Below are 21,945 nucleotides of genomic sequence, written 5' to 3' on the forward strand. Positions count from 1 at the left end.
TTTTAGTAAGTGAAAAAAATTAAATTTTAAAAATTTATGAGTTCTTTGCTTGACCTCCTTTTTTGTGGACTAGGTTTTGCTTGGAAATTCCAGTGGCATTGCTACCAAACAACATTTTTTTCCAAGAAAATTTCTATCATATAATTTGATCTTTGAAAAATAAGAAACCAAGACTATAGATAAGTTCCCTGGTCTTCAGTCTTAAAACCTTGTAAATTAGATTCCTTTGAATTGGTCATATTGGCTACTATTTTTGCATATATGCTTTTACACATTTTAGCAGTTCCAATTTTATGTCCATATGGTTTTAATATATATGGTACAATCTATTAAGCTAAAAAGTATATATTAACTCAATTGACATGAATATTATTATCTGTTTTCTTTTATTTAAAGGTTGAGAAGGATCTATAATTAATTCTAGAGATTGTGTCAAAAAGAATAAATATGATTAGAATCTATAATAAGAATATTAGAAAAAAAAACTACCCTCCCAAATATAAATAGGAACACTGAAACCTATGTTCTCTAGTATTGACAACAATACCTATATCAATCGAGTTAAAATTAAGTATTAAATAAATCCAAAATAAATTTAACTTCCAACGAAAATCACATTATAATTTTAATCAACAATATGTCAAATATTAAACTATTTTTATATTAGTATTAATATATTCTTGATAATTATTTGATACACAGATGATAGAAAATTTTAACTCTATAAGAGAATTTGAAATTTTGTTTTATTTATTTATTTAAATACAACTTAAAAAAACAGTAAAATCACTCACTATTAAAAAAAAGTCATTTGTATTAAATAATAATTCATATATTTTTGTAAATAATGTTTAATTAACTAAATAGTAATTTTAAATTGATGGATTTAAATTTTAAAATATTTTATTCAATATTTTATGTATTTTAAATGAAAATTTGAAATGGTCAAGCCGTAATTTTAGAGATTGAGGAATAAGATAACATGTGGTGGGAGCATGTTCATCGAATCATGACTAAACTGTTGACTTGACGACTCTACAAATAATATAAAAGTGTTACTAACTTTTAAAGAGGATTGTTGGAATATAATAAACAATTACTTTTATATATATATATATATATATATATAACTATAATTTTATTTGAGTAGTGACAGTATTTTGTTAAAGTCTTTTAATAATGACGATTTAAAATTTTGAATTTAATGTAAATATTTGAGAAAAATCGAATGTCACTTCTTTTTTAATAATAACGTCTTCAAGCTTGAACATCATTTTTTTTGAGATTACACTGTAACCAATCATTATATCAAATATATGTTGATTATTTTATTATATTTTAAATGAAATATCTAAACTATTATTTAAATATTTTATTGGATGTAATCACTTTTAATTAGATCACAAACTTAATTATGAAATTACAGAAAATATTTCTTTTAAATTATAATTCATATTATTATGAAAACATTTTTGTCTTTTAATGCTTTTATATCATCTTTAAATAAAAATAATTATAAATTATAAATTCAAAAACCGAACACATGTTTAATAATATTAAAATACAAATTTGTTGTCGATTGAGTCTTAACTCGATTGACATGCATATTGTTACCAATACAAGAGAACTTGGGTTTGAGTAGGGGCGAAGCTAGAACAAATTTTTAGGGGGATCGAATGAAATTTTAATTTTTTATAGTCTATATCTTTATAATTTTTAAAGGATTAAATCGAATTTTTATAATTTTAAAGGGGTAAAGTGTAATTTTACTTTTACTAATTTAAAATTTTTAAAAAAATTTAAGGGGCTAAATAAAAATTTTACATTTTAAGAGGGCCGAGGCCCCTGCCAACCCCCCAAATCTATAGTAAAGTATATTATATTTTTATTTATGAGTGAGAAAGAAACTATAAATAATTTCAGATATTTTAATAAAAAAATATAACTTTTTTTAATTTTTAAATAGGAAGATATCCTATTTAAATATACATAAATCAAATATACATAAATCATAAAATAAAGACTTGCTACCCAAGTTGCCAATCTAAAATGGAAAAGCAACACCGCGTTTTTAGCATAAATTGTCTCATATATATATATATATATATATATATACATATATACTACTATTTTTCTTTTATAAATTTCTGTAGTCAAGTGTAGTCACGTTTCGTGTTTCATGGATGATATTTGATTGAATTTTAAAATGAGATATCATGCTAAAGTTATACACCACTTTAGGTAATATTATATTTATGAATGTAATCAATCATTATTAATTATAATCATATTTTATTCTCATTTTTATTAAATATATAATATGATATGCAAATTTTAATTCGATGTACTTAAGCATGAAAATTTGATTTTTGTTTAACTGTACGATTAAAATATTAATTTTATTTAATTATAGAAATTTTAAAAAATAACTATTAAATATAATTATTTGTGTATGTAATATGCGACAATAAAATGGTATTACGCTAATAATAATGTCAATGATTTGTGAAATTTAAATCGGAGCAGATCATTTGCAAAATTTCACAAATTGGTCTTGAACTTTGATTTCGTTATGGTACGATAATGTAGCAGTTTAAAATTATGTCGCATCATCATTGTTTAAAAGAAAATTCAAAAATTTATTTATAATTTTGATAAATTTTTTTGTATTTTTAGAATTTACATAATTTTTTAAATTTTTTAAGAGATGACGTTACATAATTTTAAAAAGCCACATAATCATAGCTGAACGAAATTTAAGTTTAGGGTTAAGTAGGAAAAAAGTTTTTAAGTTACATAGTAGTCCCGAGAAGTCTCTTGCTTTTTCTAGTGTAAACAATAATTATATAATCAGTGACGTATTCAAAGGGCTATCGGGGCCTCGACCCCTAAAATGGAATATTGTCCATTTAGATTTTTAAAAATTTAAAATTTTAAAATAATAAAGATAAAATTATACTTTGATACTTCTAAAAATAATAAAAATTTAATTTAATTATTTAAAAATTATAAAAATATAAATTATTAAAAATTACAATTTAATTTCGACTCTAAAAAAATTTTTTAAATTCGCTCTAATATATAATTAGCCGTATTATACATAGTAATTAATTGATATTTGCCCAAAAGCTTAATTTTGAATTGGTCATCAGTTAATGCAAGTAGTTAAAAGCAATCAATTTAATGTCTTGTTCACATTTCTTCTAGTTTTGGTAAGTAAACTGTTACAGCAAACAAAGGTAGCTTTCGCTGCAATTTCCAAGAAATTTACTTGCTAACTATTGTGACGATTAAATCTAATTTTTCTGTTAAATAGTTTACTCATTTGTACGGAATACACGGTTTCACTTTTATTACTATAATAATAATTGGGTTAACTAGATTAATCCACCAAATTTCAAATTGATAAAATAATATTTAGTCCTTTAACTTGGAACTTTTTTTTTAATTTGGTCCTTAAACTTTTCTTGGCCCACATTAGTGTTGTAACTTCACACCTTTCCCCAGTTTGGTCCATGAGCTTAGATTGACATGACATTCTTAGATTGTACCATGACATCACTTAAAAATTTATATAAAAAACTAAAAAAAATAAATTTAAGTGGTGTGACACTATTTTAAAATATCATGTAATCATACCTTAATAAAATTTAAGTTTAAGGATCAAATTAAAAAAAATTGTCAATTACTGCGATTAGTGTGGACAAAAAAAGGTTTAAGAACTAAAGTGAGAAAATTTCAAGTTCAAAGAGTAGAATTACTTTATCCCTTTGAATCTTGATGTGCTAAGAAAGAGCATATCAAAAGTTGCCTCCATTGAAGAGGTCAATTTCAAATTGTTTTTCAAATTTTAAAACATGCGAATGAAATGTTCTAAGTATCAATATTGCTTCAATCATATCCTCTCATTTGCAAATTCTAGCTCATATCTTTGAAAAAGCATATAACTATTGCAAGCATGGACAATTTACATTTAATGTGTTAAAAATAACAAACATTGTCATTAAAATTTAGGAGGATGTTTTTAATATGTAGATCCAAATTACCTATTTGACAGGTACACGTGTTTAAATTTTGATCCGTGTTTTAAATATTATTCATGTCAAATTCAAGTTAGCATTTAATATCTAAGTTGCTAGTTAAGATGATGAAATGATCGGATTGTTACAATATTAATGATATTTTGATCACTAAGTTAGAATGTATTAAAATTTGAGAACCAATTTAGAATTCATATCATAGTTTGAAATTTATGATGCAGTTAACCCTTATTATTAAAAAACAAAAAGATTATCAATTTCATTTCGACCTATCAATTAGATGGGTTGAGTCACTTTGAATCGAGTTAATTTAGACTTAAAAATTTTCAAGTTATTTTGGGTTTGATCTAATTTCGAGCTTGAATCATTTTATGTTTGAGTTGTTTCAGGTTCGAATCATTTCATTACAAGTTCGAATCATTTTTGGTTCGAGTTATTTTACATTCTAGTCATTTCATATTCGAATCGCTTTGGGTTTGAGTCAATTTAGATCTAGATCAATTTAGATTTATGTTGGACGAGTTCCAATAATTAACTTTTTATGAACAAATTGAGTTTGATCGAGTTAGGGCTTGAATTGATTGAGTCGAATTTTTGGATTCGAATAAAAAGTAACATATTTTCATTTTAGTATATATATATTTAAAAATTATATTTTAAATAAAATATTTTTATTATTTAAATAAAAATTGGAATTGAATATAACTAATTTGAACCAGATTTGAATGGAATTATCAAAGATTTATTTCAAACTCAGTCCTAATTTGGACCGAATTTGTTAAACTGACGGACCAAAATGTGAACAAAACTATGTCACATACATATATAAGAACGACTATATGAATCCAAAACATAATTACAATATGTAATTTCCTTCTAATACAATAATCAATTGAATATACAAGTGACCAATTAACTTAATCGGGGTGAACGGTCTTTACATAAGGACTTTGAACAAGGACTTGCTGAACAACGACGATGACCCTTGAAAATTGACCACCTACATCCACAAGGATTAATTCATTATATAAGATTACACTTAAAAGAAAAAAAAATAGATTTTCAATGGCCTAAAATTTACATGTTAATGTGAATACAATGACCATTTGCATGCTTAAATTTGAATAGACGAAACATTTTTATGTTTCAAACTTTGGGTTTTAAATTTGAATGGGCATGTCGATTGAATATTCGCTCAATTGGTATTAGTATTGTTGTCAGTGTAGGAGGACGTAAGTTCGAGCGCACTGAAGCATATTATCCTCCTATTTAAGGGTTGGAGAGAAGCTATAGATAGTTTTAGACATTATATCAAAAAAAGAATAAATATAATAAGAACCTATAATGAAATTAATGTTCAATAAAAAAATTTTGAATGGGCAAAGTTTAAATATTTAAAAGAAAACCTCTAAATTATTATGTTTTTTTTTTTGGGTATATTTTTATCCTTTTCATTTGTAGTCTTATATTCAATTGAGATTGTACGTTAAATGAGAGACTGAGTTTATCTTTTTAAGAGTTAATTACAACAGATGTCCTCAAACTTCAAACCATTTTAATTACATCCTTAAACTGTCGATGTTATAAAAATAAGTTTATTTTGTTACTAAAATCGTTAATTTAGACGTTAAATTAGATGTTATCTTTCATCTGACAGAATTTAAAATGAAAATAAGAAAAATAAATATTGTGAAAATGGATGTTGTTAAAATGTTGGTTTGAGGTTTTCAATGCCTTGACAGAAGCTTTATCATCTAATCTCTCTTTTTTTGGTTTTATTTTATTTTTGGTTTTTACTTTTAAAAGTTATGTATTAATGTTTTACTTTTTTAAAAAAAATTTATTTTAAATTATGCCACGTAAGATCTGTTGTTTCATTTAACATTTAAACTAATGATTTTAATAATGAAAAGACTTAAGTGACAAAACATCAATAGTTTAGAGACGTAATTAGAATTTTTTGAAGTTTAGAGATCAATTTATAATGAGGGTCATAATTTGGAGATGTCTAGTGCAATTAACTCTTTATTTAAAAAGTTATATGTCAATGAGATTTTGGTTTAATAGTGAGATTGAGGTCTTGAGAATTTTGTGATCCAAAACTCGAGTCTTACATTGTGTAAATCATGAGTAGACCATGTCTAGAATTATTTTAATGTAGGTCCAAATGTATTTTGATTATCAGTTTGATTAGGTTTTCTAACTAATGGAAGCTCAGGAAATTTTTTTTGGACAAAAATCTAGGATGACATTTTTTTTTTCTAGATAAGGAAGCTAACCCTAGTTTTCAATTCAGCCATGGTAGTTTCAATGCCAAAGAATTGTAATGCAAGTAGCGCTAAAGAATATTGACCCATAACTTTTGTTCATTCATTTACAAGTGCATCACTAGAGTGCTAGTAAAGAAGCTGGCCAAACATCTACCTAACATCATAGCAAGGAATTAGAGTCCATTTGTTAATGGACACAATATTATAGATACTATTGGCTCAAGAATTGGTAAAATGATACAATAGAACACCTCCCTCAGCTAGGGTAGCTTCGAAAATTGAAGAGTATTACTCGTTTGATTATTCACGTAATAATATTAGGAAAAATATTATTTATTACACATATATATTATATATATCATGATATAGTTTGGCATAAAATAAAGACTATTTAATGCACTTTTAAACTTGAAATAGTGAAAAAGTTTCCTCCTCTTTTTCCAAAACATACCATGTGAATAGCTAAATATTATTGATTGAAATTAGTTTATTGCTAATTCATATACTAAAACATGATGAAAAATAATTCTTTTGCCAAATGTAGTGATAACTTGTGATAAGTCGTAATTTATATATATTTTTATCCCATGCTTAGCACATTTATGGATGAATTATCATTAGATTTGTGGAATTTGATGCTCCTAATCCTTTAATTTCATGTTTTATACTTAGGTGAGCATAGGAGAGTAAAAAGCTAGAAACGGGCCAAAAACGGAGAAAATGGGTCAATGTAGGAAATCAACACAGCCTGGACTTCCTCACACGGGTAGACCACACGCCCGCGTCTATTTAGCAGATTTTAACACGGCCTAAGCCACCCCACACGGGCGTGGCACACGGCCGTGTTCCTGTCTAGCCCAAGTCTAGTTCTACTCGGAAAAGGCCACTATTGAGGTTTTTGAAGCATTTTAAAGCCTATATAAACACCCGATGAGGCACCTAGAGGAGCATACGGAGTGGGAGGCAAGAAATTACTCGAAGAAAGCCGATTGATCCGTCTCAGAAGCCGGAATCTCCTTCAAGACTAAAGATCTCCCTTTAATTTCCTTCAAGGGTTTTTGGGTTTCTTTATGTTTTGTTATTATTATTATTCTGAGATGTTTTCTTTTACACATATGAACTAAATCCCCTAAATACTTAAAGGGGATGAAACCTAAAACGGATCTTGTTACTATTTTCTGAATTATATGATAAATACTTGATTTGTTCTTAATTATGTGTTCTTAATTCTTGCTTTAATATTCCAAGATATTGATTCAAGTATTGATGTGCTTATTCAAAGAAGCAAAAGTCCCTGTTTAAGAGTAGATCTAGCATAATTAAACGGAGTTGATTGCACCCTTAGACATAGGGCGACATAAATCTTCCGGATTAGGGTCAAACCTAATAATGGAATCCATAGATCGAGTTAATGCAACACTAGGGGTTTTAATTAGAAAGAGATTTCAATTAATCAACCTAGGGTTAGAATTTGTTAGTCTCGAGAGAGATAATAATATAAATTAGAGATTTCTACGGATCGAGTCAAGTGAATAAATCGTCTAGTTCAGAGTCAAATAACAAGTGAAGTCTAGGTAGATTCTTCCTTGAGTATTGTCTAAATCAATTAGTTTTCCCAAAAGTATTTCCCCAATTTACTTCATGTGCATTCTTAGTTTAGTTAATTAGTTTAGATAAAGCAAATCCCCTTATTTTTAGGCTCGATAATAAAAAGAAGGTTAATACTAGTACTTTTAGTTCCTGTGGGTTCGACATTCCGGTTTTGCTATAAGCTATACTACTGTTTGATAAGTGCGCTTGCCTTTATCGTGATAATAGTTAGTTTTTAAATACGATCAATCATAAATATAAAACTTATCACGCACATCAACTTGGATGGCAATTCCTAACAAATGACAAGAAGTTGGCTAGATCGGAGTATGCAAATTGATAGTACTCTTCATATTTGGAGAGAAGAGATCACTTTTTTTTTTTGAATTTACTCAAAGGCATTCAAAGAGGGTTTTGAGACTTTGCTCAATAAAATGGTTTGCAAGGCATTGGACATATGAAATGTAATGGGTAATAACTAAAATCAAAGGTAAAACTTTGAGTTCCATTGTCTCAAGGCTTGCTTGGCATGTTGTGATTTACTAGAATTGGAAAGAAAGGAATTGCAAGTAGTTTCAAGAATTGAATAGGAATGTTTATCAAGAATAAGGAATGTAATCACGTTGAGGCTAATTGGAGAGAAAATTAGAAAGGACCATGGTGATATTAGAATTTGTGCGACTTAGGGAAGGTCTAAATTTAGTATAGATGATTTTTCACATTGTCAACCACTAATTTGTTGTATTGCATTGTAGGATAAATAAAATATATTAATTTATTTTAAAAAACTATAACTTGACAAAATTAAAAAAAAATCAAATTGCAATCCAACTCAATTGATGAGTAAATTTAATAGTTCTTTTTATGATACAACTAAGCTTAATGATAATAACTATAAAGTTTTATTTTTTTTAAATTGCAAATATTTATAAAATATATAGCTCTTTTGTTGATTGGATCTTAACTCGATTGATATCGATATTGTTGTTAGTGTAGGAGGACGTGGGTTTGAGTGCGTTGAAGCGCATTATCCTCCTATTTAAGGGTTGAGGAGGGGCTATGCGTAATTCTAAGTATTGTATCAAAAGAGGAGATATGATAAGAACCTTTAACAAGACTAATGTTAAAAAAGAAAATATATTGCCCTTTTATCTAGTGTAACTATAACTCCATACATTAAAAAAATGCCATATACTTAACTTTAATTCCTTGATCCATTCCTCTTCAAATTCCATTTTCCTATTGCTTTGCTTTGATTCCACTCTCATGCTTTTTGCATAACATAGAAACATGTAAATATTTCCTTTTATTTGGTAAAATTTCAAGTTTTAAATCAATAAAACACTCCCACTCCCTTATAACTTAGTTTTTCCACAGTACAATAAATCTTTTACTGGGAAACATCTTTTTCTCTTCTTCCTCCAAGAATATAATAAAGAACATTTTCAGTGTTATGGTGAAAATTCTTTTCTTGGGCTATGGGACTTTGCCCTACAATATTCATGAATCATGCCCACATTTTACACGTTCTTTGCCCTTTTTATATTTCAATTCCATGAAATTATTTTCCAAGAAAGTTTCCTAAAAGAATGTATGTTTCTCTAAATTTACAGTCAAGATATGGGGTGGATGGTATTGGATTAGATATTTGTTGAAGTTTACTGGAAAATAGCAGTTGAGCGATGCTATTTGCAAGTAAGTATATATTGCTGTGATGATTAGTGGTAAAATTTGTTCATTTTAATTTCTCACTTAGCATTCATTAATTTATTAACATCCTCAATGTATGTATTTTATTTTCTTTGCTGTCTATAAAGGGTATTTTATGATTCAGCTGCTTGTTTTAAACCAGGTGTTTATAATATTGGTTGGGTTACGCATAGTACATATATGATTAGGTTTTTCATTCAAACTCGAATGTTTGTTTCTATAGAAATTAAATCTATTCTATTAAATATATATAGATGCTTATGCTTAGAAAATTAATAAAAGAGTCGATTGAGTCTTAGCTCGATTGGTATGAGCATTGTTGTCAATAGAGGAGGGCTTAGATTTAAATACATTGAAACGTATTATACTTCTATTTATGTGTTAGGAGATTTTGGTCATAGCCTGTGTGGCTCCTATAGCTTGTTCCGACATTAATTTTAGCAAGTGCTCCGTTCAGCATAAAAATAAAATTAAAACATATTCCTTTTAGCACTCATCATACATCATAATTATGATTTATGCATATAGAATAAACTAATATGACTTATTTTGATAACTGGAAAAAAGAATTTGTTTAACTATTAAATTGAATATCTTTTCAATGAACTTTTTTTTCCTTATTTTATCTAAGCTAATTGAGATTTTTAATTTTCAGTTGCCATCTCTCTACTTTTTGTAGAGGTTAAGGACTCAGTCTTGAGGAGGGTGTTCTCTGAAATTGTCAAAAAATTTTGGAGTAAATGGGAGCTTCGTTCTATGGTTACGTTGAGTCTTGTTCTTCAATTTCTTCTTGTTTATTTCGGGAGGAAACGAAAGAAGTATACTGGAAACTGGGTGCCATTGATAGCAGTAATTGCCTGGCTAATATATCTCTCATCAGATTGGATGGCGACCCTTGTGCTTAGTACCCTTCTTCGAGGCAGCTACGAATTAAAAGAAGGACTAATTGTCTTTTGGACCCCTTTTCTTCTATGGCATCTCGGCAGCCCTTACAATATCACTGCTTACTCTTTGGAAGACAATGAGCTTTGGTTGCGCCACTTTCTTGGAATGTTCTTTCAAATCGGCGAGGCGATTTATATTTATGTGAAGTTTCAATCGAACACCGCGCTAAATGCTATGGCTATTCCGTTGTTCATTGGGGGAGTTTTAAAGTATCTGGAAAGGATATGGGCTCTTAGATGTGCAAATCCGAAGCAGCTCATGAAGTACTTTTACTCTGCCCCGAAAACGGAAAATCTGAGCAGTAGCGACAGTGTTAGAAGTGAAATGAGAGAAATGATCCGAACCGGCCTTTTTGATCCTTCGAAAAAGAGAGACTTTATAGGAAATTCAATGATTACTTCGGAAGTAAGGTTTCTTCGGAAGGTAGATTCAGCGTGTGATGTTTTCAAGCCTTTGTTTACTGATCTCCCGTTTCAGATCTCGAAAGAATTTCACGATGAAATGGTCTACCTCAATCCTGGTACAAGGACAGCAGCCGAGGCCTTCAATTTTGTCAAGATCGAACTCGAATTCCTTTACGACTTGCTCTACACCAAGAACCCCATACAACACAGACACCATATAGTGAGCTTAGCTCTTCGTTGCTTTTGTTTTTTCTCTCTTCTTTCAGTACTGGTAGCTTTTTCAGTTCTCTATCCCGAGAACGAAGATTCGACCGTTGATGTTGTCGTCACCTACATGCTGCTGTTAGGAGCGGTTTGGCTCGAGAGCTATTCGTTTTACATGCACATTCGTTCCAAGTGGACGATTCTCCGGTACGATGTTAGAGAAGACAAAATGCGTAAGCTGTACCATCGGCTTGTTCAAAACAGGTTACATGTGATCAAGTCGAAGGAGGGAATACGAAAAATGGCACAACATGATCTTTTAGAGTATTGCGTGAAGGCCAAGGCAAGCCAATTTGCTCAGATCTTAAAGTTTATTGACCCCGGTGACCTTTTGCAGAAGTTTTGGTACACGACGTGGAAGGAAGTCGATATCGAGTTAAAGAAGTTCATCTATAATCACCTGAACGAGAAGCGTTCCAAGTTCGAAAAAGGTCGGTTTAAGCTTGAGTGCCTGGAGAAGATATTGGCGGAGAGAGGTGACAATGTGCTCCAAGAGAAAGGCTTTGATCTAGATGATAAGGATGAGTATTGGAAATTGAAAACCACAGATTTCCCCCGTCAAATCTTCGTGTGGCACATCGCTACCTCCCTCGTTTATTACAACGATCTCTCGAAGCATCGGAGGAGCATGTTGATCAATCCGGCTTGTAAAAGCAGCAAATCTTTGTCCGATTACATGATGTATCTGGTATTGGTTCGACCTACAATGCTGCCGAAAGGGTTCAGTGACATAGTGAACAAAGAAACTTACCAACAAACCAAGAGAATATCTCCGAAGAAAAATATGAAAGTTTCCATGGAGAAATTCAGTGATGCATTACTGTCCTTTGAGTTTAATGAATTTTCTGAAATTGGGGCATTATGGGATGGAGTCAAATTTGCGAGGCAATTACAAAGCTTGGTTCGTGAAGAGAGGTGGGATCATGAGGAGAAGTGGAAAATGATAAGCGAAGTGTGGATGGAGATGATGATTTATGGTGCAAGTCGATGCACATGGGAGGAACATGCACAACAATTGAGGCATGGTGGTGAGCTACTCACTCATGTTGCTCTTATTATGGCTCATCTTGGTTTAACTACTCAAGTCCAAAGGTTTGAAAAACCAGCTGATCAAGCTAGTGCTTCTGCATTTCCCACACCTTTTTAAACTTTATTTCTTTAATGATTTTAATTATTAGTCAATTTTTTATTTAATTATTGATCTTAATTGTAGTTATACAAATTTATTGATTATAATTATGATTTCGTTTGAGTATTATATTAATTAAGTCTAATTGTAGTTATACAAATTACTTGTAATTGTGAAATATACTTCACCTAAACAAAATGCAATTGATTCAAGGTCATAATACTATGTTTGATGCTTTTTATTTTCAAGGTTGACTCGGGTAATAAATTCACTATTCAAGTTTTATTTTCAAGTCCAATAGTTAACATAATTAAAATTTTTTATTAAATTCAACGATCATCATTTTGAAATAAATAAATACTCATTTAATAGATAAGAAAAATAATGGTATAATGCAGTGAAGCTAGAATAAATTTTAAGGGGCGGATAAAATTTTAATTTTTATAGTTTATATATTTATAATTTGTAAAAGATTAAATCTAATTATAGGGGCCAAAGTGTAATTTTATCTTTATTAATTTAAAATTTTTAAAAAATTTTAAAGGCTTAAAGAATAAATTTTCATTTTAGGGGGGCTAGGGCCCATGCTAGTCCCCCTAGCTTTGCCCCTGATGTAATGGACTTAAATTTGCCGGATAATTTTAATGGTATTAACAATTGGACTTATATTTTTAAATTTGAAAAATAGAGAGACTAAATTCTTTGAAAAGAAAGTAGGGGATTAAATTCCATATGTATGAAGAGTAGAAAGATTTGGAGCATTTTTTTAAAGAAAATACTTCCATTAATAGGAACTGTGAACAATAAGAATACAAAGACATGATACATTGTACAAATAATAAATAAAAACACTACAAATTGATACCCAAATGCTATGTTTGCAAAAGAATCACCAAAGTGGTGAAAGACAAACCAACAATAACCACAACACTAGAAGAATTCAGAAAAGAACAGGAGATGTTTCACTTTGATAAAATTGCTAAAATTTGCATCCTAGCCTTGTTGTAACCAGGCCTACTTGACGATGAATTTTGGTCAATCAAGAAATCATTATTAAGAACCTCAAGAGATCTACCGCATCAGTGATGCAAAAAATGTTCAGTCTCAAATGGCCCATCTTCCTCATCTCAGATTCCAATTTTACAAGTATCATCATTGTGCTATATCATGATAAGGTCCTCCAAGGATTGTTCTCAAGAGATCTAGAGGCACTTTTACCTTGAAAAGTAGCATATATATGCAAAAAAAACATGATTAGAAATTAAAAATTAAAATTAAAACCACCATTGTTTTCAGAAAAAAATAGAGTGACCAAAAAAATTGAAAATTTAATAACGTATAACCAAAATAAGAACGAATTCAAACGTTAGTGTTGAAATTAAAAAAATTTTAAATCTGGGTGACCTAAACAAGAACACGGACAAAATTAGGTGGCGCAAGAAATAAAATTAAAAAAAATCAAAATACAACAAAGCCAAACGTTGAAATACATAATGCTAATATATAAAAGCCTAAGTACCAATCTTTTTGATAATAAATTCTTAAATAATGCTACCATTAAATTAAAAAAGGGTTTCATTGAAAAATGACATATGCTTAATTTTTATGCCTTGATCCATTGCTTTACGAAAAATTGATGTAGTTATTTACTCTTCTTCAAAAGGTAAGTCCCTACTGCTTTGCTTGATGCCCCTCTCATGCATTTTACCCAACAGCAAAAAAAAAAAAAAACAATAACACACTTTGTCTTCTACAGCATAAAGAATTTTAAGGAAATTTTCAGCATTTAAGATTGCCAGTTAAAATTCTTTTCTTTGTCTGTGGGAATTTAATATTCATGTCAACATTAGACACCTTCTTTGCCCTTTGTATGCTTCAATATAAAGGAGCAAAGCATGACTTTTCCCTTTCATCTATCTTCAATTGCATGAAATTATTTTCCAAGAATGTTTCCTAAAATGCAAAGTCAAGATTTGGGGTTGATCATTTGGGATTTACGTATTTCTTAAGTTCACTGAAAAGCAGCTGTGATCGATGCTAGTCACGAGTAAGTATTAGTAGTAAAACTTTTTATTTTTAATTGGGTAAATTATAATAGAGGTCACCCATGTACTATAGTTTTGTTTTTCTTATTATGGAAAATTATAAAAATTGTCACTCAATTATCAATAAATTTCTTCTATGAAAAATTACAAAATGGTGATCACTCAACTATTCAATTTTATTTTATTTTATCACCAATCGGCTAATGTAAAAATAAAAACACCAAAAAATCTAAGATAGTTGGACAACCAAAATAGTTGAGTGACAATTTTATTTACTATGATGACCTCTCGAAGCATTGAAGAGCCGCAAATCATTGCCGCGAGATAGGCAAATCTTTGTCCGATTAAATGTACCTGGTTTTGGTCTGTCGAACCATGCTGCCAAAGGGGTTCAGTGATAAGGTAAACGATGAGACCTACAGCCAAACCAAGAGAATAGTTTTTCAACAAAAAACAAAACAGACCGCGATGAACGTATTCGTTGAAACACTAGGGTCATTGTACTCTCAATCTGTGGTTCCTACAAGTTTTTCTGAATTTGGGGCGTTTTGGGATGGGATCAAGTTTGGGGGGCAAATACAAATGTTGGTAAGCGAAGAGAGATGGGATAATGAGGATAAATGGAAAATGATAAGCGAAAGGTGGATGCTGATGATGGTTCATGCTGCAAGGCGATGCACATGGGAGGAGAATGCACAGCAATTGAGGCATGGTATCAACACACTTTGCCTAATCATATCAATTAAAGCTCTAATCATTATTTAAAAATAATAAAATATTAAAAAAATCTTTTATTAATATTTTATAGATTTTATAATTAAAATTAAAATTAAATTTTTTATTATTATTTAAATTGAATTCGGGCTAACCCAAGGTGCAAAATTTCTTGTCTAAGCTTGGTCCAAGGTGCAAGACGATCTAACGGTCAGTGTTAGAAACGAAAAAAATTATTTGAATTTTGATTTATATATTCTTAACATTCAAAGTTGTTTCATAAAAAAAATTTGAACAATAAAAGAGAGATTTCTGGCATAGATATGAAAACACCAACCCACAATTTAAACATCAACCATTCAAATACTTGAATTCAATTTTGCAATTGTTAAATAAAGTCTGATGAATACTTAGCTTGCGAGTTTTCTCTTCCTTAATGTTAACTTTCTTCCTAACATTGCCTTGAGATTTCTGGCACAGATCTGGAAATAATAATCGGTTAGTTAATCATAGTTATTGTTGGGGATCTACTCGTATAAGCAATGAATTAGAAAGAGTAGAGAAGATCAAACACACAAATATTTACGTAGAAAAACTCCTCAAATCAAGAGAATAAAAAACTACGGGTAAAACAAGACTTCACTAATGAGAAAGTAATATGAAAAGTACAAGATGAAGATAATAAAAAACAAATTCTGAATCCCGAATACAAAACTCTCCGATTAAAACACAAAATTCTCTTAAAGCTCTGTTAAAGCTATTTCTTAATTGTGTTATGTTGTGTCCTTTACGCTAGAGTTGCTAAAGAGCTTTTATAGGCCAAATTCATAGGTCAAATATGACTAAAATATCCTAGATTAATCATACTTTGACTAGGAAAAATAATTAGAGTTTAATTAGAAGAAAAATCAGATTGATGTGGGAACATGTCGTGATGTCGTATGTCGCCTCATCGGGACATCGAGTGTCATGTCATTGGGACGTTGACTTTTCCTCGTAACGACATTGACTCTGTTTTGTCAGAAAATACGAGGTACAATCCACAATCACACATATGGATAAATCTAAAATGGTAAATTATGCCACGTAAGATCTGTTGTTTCATTTAATATTTAAACTAATGATTTTTATAATGAAAAGACATAAGTTATAAAACATCAATAGTTTAGGGATGTAATTAGAATATTTTAAACTTTAGAGACCAATTTATAATGAGGGTCATAATTTGGAGATGTCTAGTGCAATTAACTTTCTATTTAAAAGTTATATGTCAATGAGATTTTGGTTTAATAGTGAGGTTGAGGTCTTGAGAATTTTGTGATCCAAGACTCGAGTCTCACATTGTGTAAATCATGAGTAGATTATGTCTATAATTATTTTAATGTAGGTCTAAATATATTTTGATTATCAGTTTGATTGAGTTTTCTAACTAATAGAAGCTGAGGAAATTCTCTTTGGACAAAAATCTAGGATCATATGTTTTTTATAGATAAGGAAGCTAACCCTAGCTTTCAATTCAACCATGGTAGTTTCAATGCCAAAAGAATTCTAATGCAAGTAGTGCTAAAGAATATTTGACCCATATCTTTTGCTCATTCATTTGGAAGTGCATCACTAGAATGCTAGTAAAGAGGCTTGGCCAAACATCTACCTAACATCATGGCAAGGAATTAGAGTCCATTTGTTAGTGGACACAATATTATAGATACTATTGGCTCAAGAATTGGTAAAAGGATACAATAGGACACCTCCCTCAGCTGGGGTAGCTTTGAAAATTGAAGAGTACTACTCGTTCGGTTATTCACCGAAAAATCTTTTTTATTACATATATATATTATATCATGATAGTTTGGCATAAAATAAAGACTAGTTAATGCACTTTTAAACTTGAAAAAGTCAAAAAGTTTCCTCCTCTTTTTCCAAAACAAGCCACGTGAGTGGCTAAAAATTATTGATTGAAATTAGTTTATTGCTATGGCTAAAAATTATTGATTGAAATTAGTTTATTGCTAACTCATATACTAAAACATGATGAAAAATAATATTTTTGCCAAACGTAGTGATAACTTGGATGGCAATTCCTAACAAATGACAAGAAGTTGGCTAGGCCGGAGTATGCAAATTTATAGTACTCTTCAAATTTGGAGAGAAGAAATCACTTTTTTTTTTCTTTTGAATTTCCTCAAAGGCATTCAAAGGGGGTTTTGAGACTTTGGTCAATAAAATGGTTTGCAAGGCATTGGACATATGAGATGTAATGGGTAGTAACTAAAATCAAAGGTAAAACTTTGAGTTCCATTGTCTCAAGGCTTGCTTGGCATGTTGTGATTTACTAGAATTGGAAAGAAAGGAATTGCAAGTACTTTAAGAATTGAATAGGAATGTTTATCAAGAATAAGGGATGTAATCACGTTGAGGCTAATTGGAGAGAAAATTAGAAAGGACCATGGTGATATTAGAATTTGTGCAACTTAGGGAAGGTCGAAATTTTGTATAGATGATTTTTCGCATTGTCAACCACTAATTTGTTATAGTGCATCGTAGGATAAATAAAATATATTAATTTATTTAAAAAAACACTTTAACTCGACAAAAAAAAATTTCAAACTGCAATCCAACTCGATTGATGAGTAAGTTTAATAGTTCTTTTTATGATACAACTAAGCTTAATGATAATAACTATAAAGTTTTATTTTTTTTTAAATTGCAAATATTTATAAAATATATAGCTCTTTTGCTGATTGAGTCTTTGCTCGATTGATATCGATATTGTTTTCAGTATAGGAAGACGTGAGTTTGAGTGCGCTGAAGCGCATTATCCTCCTTTTTAAGGGTTAGGGAGGGGCTATGGGTACTTTTAAGTATTGTATCAAAAGAGCATATATGATAATAACCTTTAATAAGATTAATGTTTCAAAAAATATATATAGCCCTTTTATCTAGTATAACTATAAATCCATACATTAAAAAAATGCCATATACTTAACTTTAATTCCTTGATCCATTCCTCTTCAAATGTCATTTTCCTATTGCTTTGCTTTGATTCCACTCTCATGCTTTTTGCATAACATAGAAACATGTAAATATTTCCTTTTATTTGGTAAAATTTCAAGTTTTAAATCAATAAAACACTCCCACTCCCTTATAACTTAGTTTTTCCACAGTACAATAAATCTTTTACGGGAAAACATCTTTTTCTCTTCTTCCTCCAAGAATATAATAAAGAACATTTTTAGTGTTATGGTGAAAATTCTTTTCTTGGGCTATGGGACTTTGCCATACAATATTCATGAATCATACCCACATTTTACACGTTCTTTGCCCTTTGTATGTTTCAATATAAAGGATCAATGCATAGTTTTCTTTCCTTATATATAATTCCCCTCTTTCAACTATCTTCAATTCCATGAAATTATTTTCCAAGAAAGTTTCCTAAAAGAATGTATGTTTCTCTAAATTTACAGTCAAGATATGGGGTAGATGGTATTGGGTTAGATATTTGTTGAAGTTTACTGGAAAATAGCAGTTGAGCGATGCTATTTGCAAGTAAGTACATATTGCTGTGATGACTAGTAGTAAAATTTGTTCATTTTAATTTCTCACTTAGCATTCATTAATTTATTAACATCCTCAACGTATGTATTTTATTTTCTTTGCTGTCTATAAAGGGTATTTTATGATCCAGCTGCTTGTTTTAAACTAGATGTTTATAATATTGGTTGTGTTACGCATAGTACATATATGGTTAGGTTTTTCATTCAAACTCCAATGTTTGTTTCTATAGAAATTAAATCTATTCTATTAAATACATATAGATGCTTATGCTTAGAAAATTAATAAAAGAGTCGATTGAGTCTTAGCTCGATTGGTATGAGCATTGTTATCAATACAGGAGGCTTGGGTTTGAGTGCGTTGAAATGCATTATACTTCCACTTATGTGTTGGGGGATTTTGATCACAGCCTGTGTTCGTTTTTTTTTGCTCCCAAGTGCTCCGTTAAGCATAAAAATGAAATTAAAACACATTATTTTTAGCCCTTACCGTACATCATAATTATGATTTATGCATATAGAATCAACTAATGACTTATTTCTATAATTGGAAAAAATAATTTGTTTTACTATTAAACTGAATATCTTTTCAATGAACTTTTTTTTTTCCTTATTTTATCTAAGCTAATTGAGATTTTTAATTTTCAGTTGCCATCACTCTACTGTATGTAGAGGTTAAGGACTCAGTCTTGAAGAGGGTGTTCTCTGAAATTGTCAAAAAATTTTGGAGTAAATGGGAGCTTCGTTCTATGGTTATGTTGAGTCTTTTTCTTCAATTTCTTCTTGTTTATTTCGGGAGAAAACGAAAGAAATATACTGGAAACTGGGTGCCAGTGATAGCAATAATTGCTTGGCTAATATATCTCTCAGCAGATTGGATGGCGACCCTTGTGCTTAGTACCCTTCTTCGAGGCAGCTACGAATTAAAAGAAGGACTAATTGTCTTTTGGACCCCTTTTCTTCTATGGCATCTCGGCAGCCCTAACAATATCACTGCTTACTCTTTGGAAGACAATGAGCTTTGGTTGCGCCACTTTCTTGGAATGTTCTTTCAAATCGGCGAGGCGATTTATATTTATGTGAAGTTTCAATCGAATACCGCGCTAAATGCTATGGCTATTCCGTTGTTCATTGGGGGAGTTTTAAAGTATCTGGAAAGGATATGGGCTCTTAGATGTGCAAATCCGAAGCAGCTCATGAAGTACTTTTACTCTGCCCCGAAAACGGAAAATCTGAGCAGTAGCGACAGTGTTAGAAGCGAAATGAGAGAAATGATCCGAACCGGCCTTTTTGATCCTTCGCAAAAGAGAGATTTTATAGGAAATTCAATGATTACTTCGGATGTACGGTTTCTTCGGGAGGTAGATTCAGCGTGTGATGTTTTCAAGCCTCTGTTTACTGATCTTCCGTTTCAGATCTCGAAAGAATTTCACGATCAAATGGTCTACCTCAATCCTAGTACAAGGACAGCAGCCGAGGCCTTCAATTTTGTCAAGATCGAACTCGAATTCCTTTACGATTTGCTCTACACCAAGAACCCCATACAACACAGGCACCATATTGTGAGCTTAGCTCTTCGTTGCTTCTGTTTTTTCTCTCTTCTTTCAGTACTGGTAGCTTTTTCAGTTCTCTATCCCGAGAACGAAGATTCTACCGTTGATGTTATCGTCACCTACATGCTGCTGTTAGGAGCGGTTTGGCTCGAGAGCTATTCGTTCTACACGCACATTCGTTCCAAGTGGACGATTCTCAGGCACGCTGTTAGAGAAGACAAAATGCGTAAGCTATACCATCGGCTTGTTCAAAACAGGTTACATTTGATGAAGTCGAAGAACGGTATAAAAAAAATGGCACAACATGATCTTTTAGAGTATTTCGTGAAGGCCAAGGCAAGCCGATTTGCTCAGATCTTAAAGTTTATTGACCCCGGTGACCTTTTGCAGAAGTTTTGGTACACGAAGTGGAAGGAAGTCGATATCGAGTTAAAGAAGTTCATCTATAATCACCTGAACGAGAAGCGTTCCAAGTTCGAAAAAGGTCGGTTTAAGCTTGAGTGCCTGGAGAAGATATTGACGGAGAGAGGTGACAATGTGCTCCAAGAGAAAGGCTTTGATCTAGATGATAAGGATGAGTATTGGAAATTGAAAACCACAGATTTCCCCCGTCAAATCTTCGTGTGGCACATCGCTACCTCCTTCGTTTATTACAACGATCTCTCGAAGCATCGGAGGAGCACGTTGTTCAATCCGGCTTGTGAAATCAGCAAATCTTTGTCCGATTACATGATGTATCTGGTATTGGTTCGACCTACAATGCTGCCGAAAGGGTTCAGTGACATAGTGAACAAAGAAACTTACCAACAAACCAAGAGAATATCTCCGAAGAAAAATATGAAAGTTTCCATGGAGGAATTCAGTGAAGCATTACTGTCCTTAGAGTTTAATAAATTTTCTGAAATTGGGGCATTATGGGACGGAATCAAATTTGGGAAGCAATTACAAAGCTTGGTTCGTGAAGAGAGGTGGGATCATGAGGAGAAGTGGAAAATGATAAGCGAAGTGTGGATGGAGATGATGGTTTATGGTGCAAGTCGATGCACATGGGTGGAACATGCACAACAATTGAGGCATGGTGGTGAGCTGCTCACTCATGTTGCTCTTATTATGGCTCATCTTGGTTTAACTACTCAAGTCCAAAGGCTTGAAGAATCAGCTGATCAAGCTAGTGCTTCTGCATTTCCCACCCCTTTTTAAACTTTTTCTTTTATGATTTTAATTATTAGTCAATTTTTATTTAATAATTTGATCTTAATTATAGTTATACAAATGTATTGATTTGTAATTATGATTTCGTTTGAGTATTATATTAATTAAGTCTAATTGTAGTTATACAAATTACTTGTAATTGCGAAATATACTTCACCTAAAAAAAAATGCAATTGATTCAAGGTTATAATACTATGTTTGATGCTTTTTATTTTCCAGGTTGACTTGGGTAATATATTCACTATTCAAGTTTTATCTTCAAGTCTAATAGTTAACCCCATTAATTTTTTTTTTATAAAGTTCACTGGTGTGTCATTTTGAATTAATAAAATAAATACTCATTTGATAGATAAGAAAAATAATGAGGTAATGGACTTAAAATTGCCGGATAATTTTAATCGTATTAACAATTGGACTTATATTTTTAAATTTGAAAAAGTAGAAAGACTAAATTCTTTGAAAAGAAAGTAGGGAATTAAATTCCATATGTATGAAGAGTAGAAAGATTTGGAGCGTTT

General features: G+C 30.7%; 2 protein-coding genes across 3 annotated transcripts; both read left to right on the forward strand.

Moving 5' to 3' along the window:
- The first annotated feature begins 9,439 nt into the window (after positions 1–9,439).
- Positions 9,440–12,512, forward strand: LOC108474957 (uncharacterized). Of its 2 annotated transcripts, none has more exons than XM_053026198.1 (2): positions 9,440–9,595; positions 10,266–12,512. In XM_053026198.1, exons 1-2 carry the CDS (start codon positions 9,583–9,585, stop codon positions 12,368–12,370), a joined length of 2,118 nt encoding a protein of 705 aa, XP_052882158.1. In that variant the 5' UTR covers positions 9,440–9,582; the 3' UTR covers positions 12,371–12,512. The 2 variants fall into 2 exon arrangements, with proteins under 2 accessions (XP_052882158.1, XP_017632473.2); XM_017776984.2 differs by having other exon boundaries at positions 10,290–12,512.
- A 2,353-nt stretch (positions 12,513–14,865) lies between these two features.
- Positions 14,866–21,611, forward strand: LOC108474956 (uncharacterized). Its single transcript, XM_017776983.2, has 2 exons — positions 14,866–15,109; positions 19,311–21,611. The coding sequence occupies exons 1-2, from the start codon at positions 14,866–14,868 to the stop codon at positions 21,413–21,415; spliced, it is 2,349 nt and encodes a 782-aa protein (XP_017632472.1). The 3' UTR covers positions 21,416–21,611.
- Positions 21,612–21,945: the final 334 nt, after the last annotated feature.

This window comes from Gossypium arboreum, chromosome 3 (genome assembly GCF_025698485.1).
Source record: "Gossypium arboreum isolate Shixiya-1 chromosome 3, ASM2569848v2, whole genome shotgun sequence".
Classification (NCBI taxonomy): Eukaryota; Viridiplantae; Streptophyta; class Magnoliopsida; order Malvales; family Malvaceae; genus Gossypium; species Gossypium arboreum.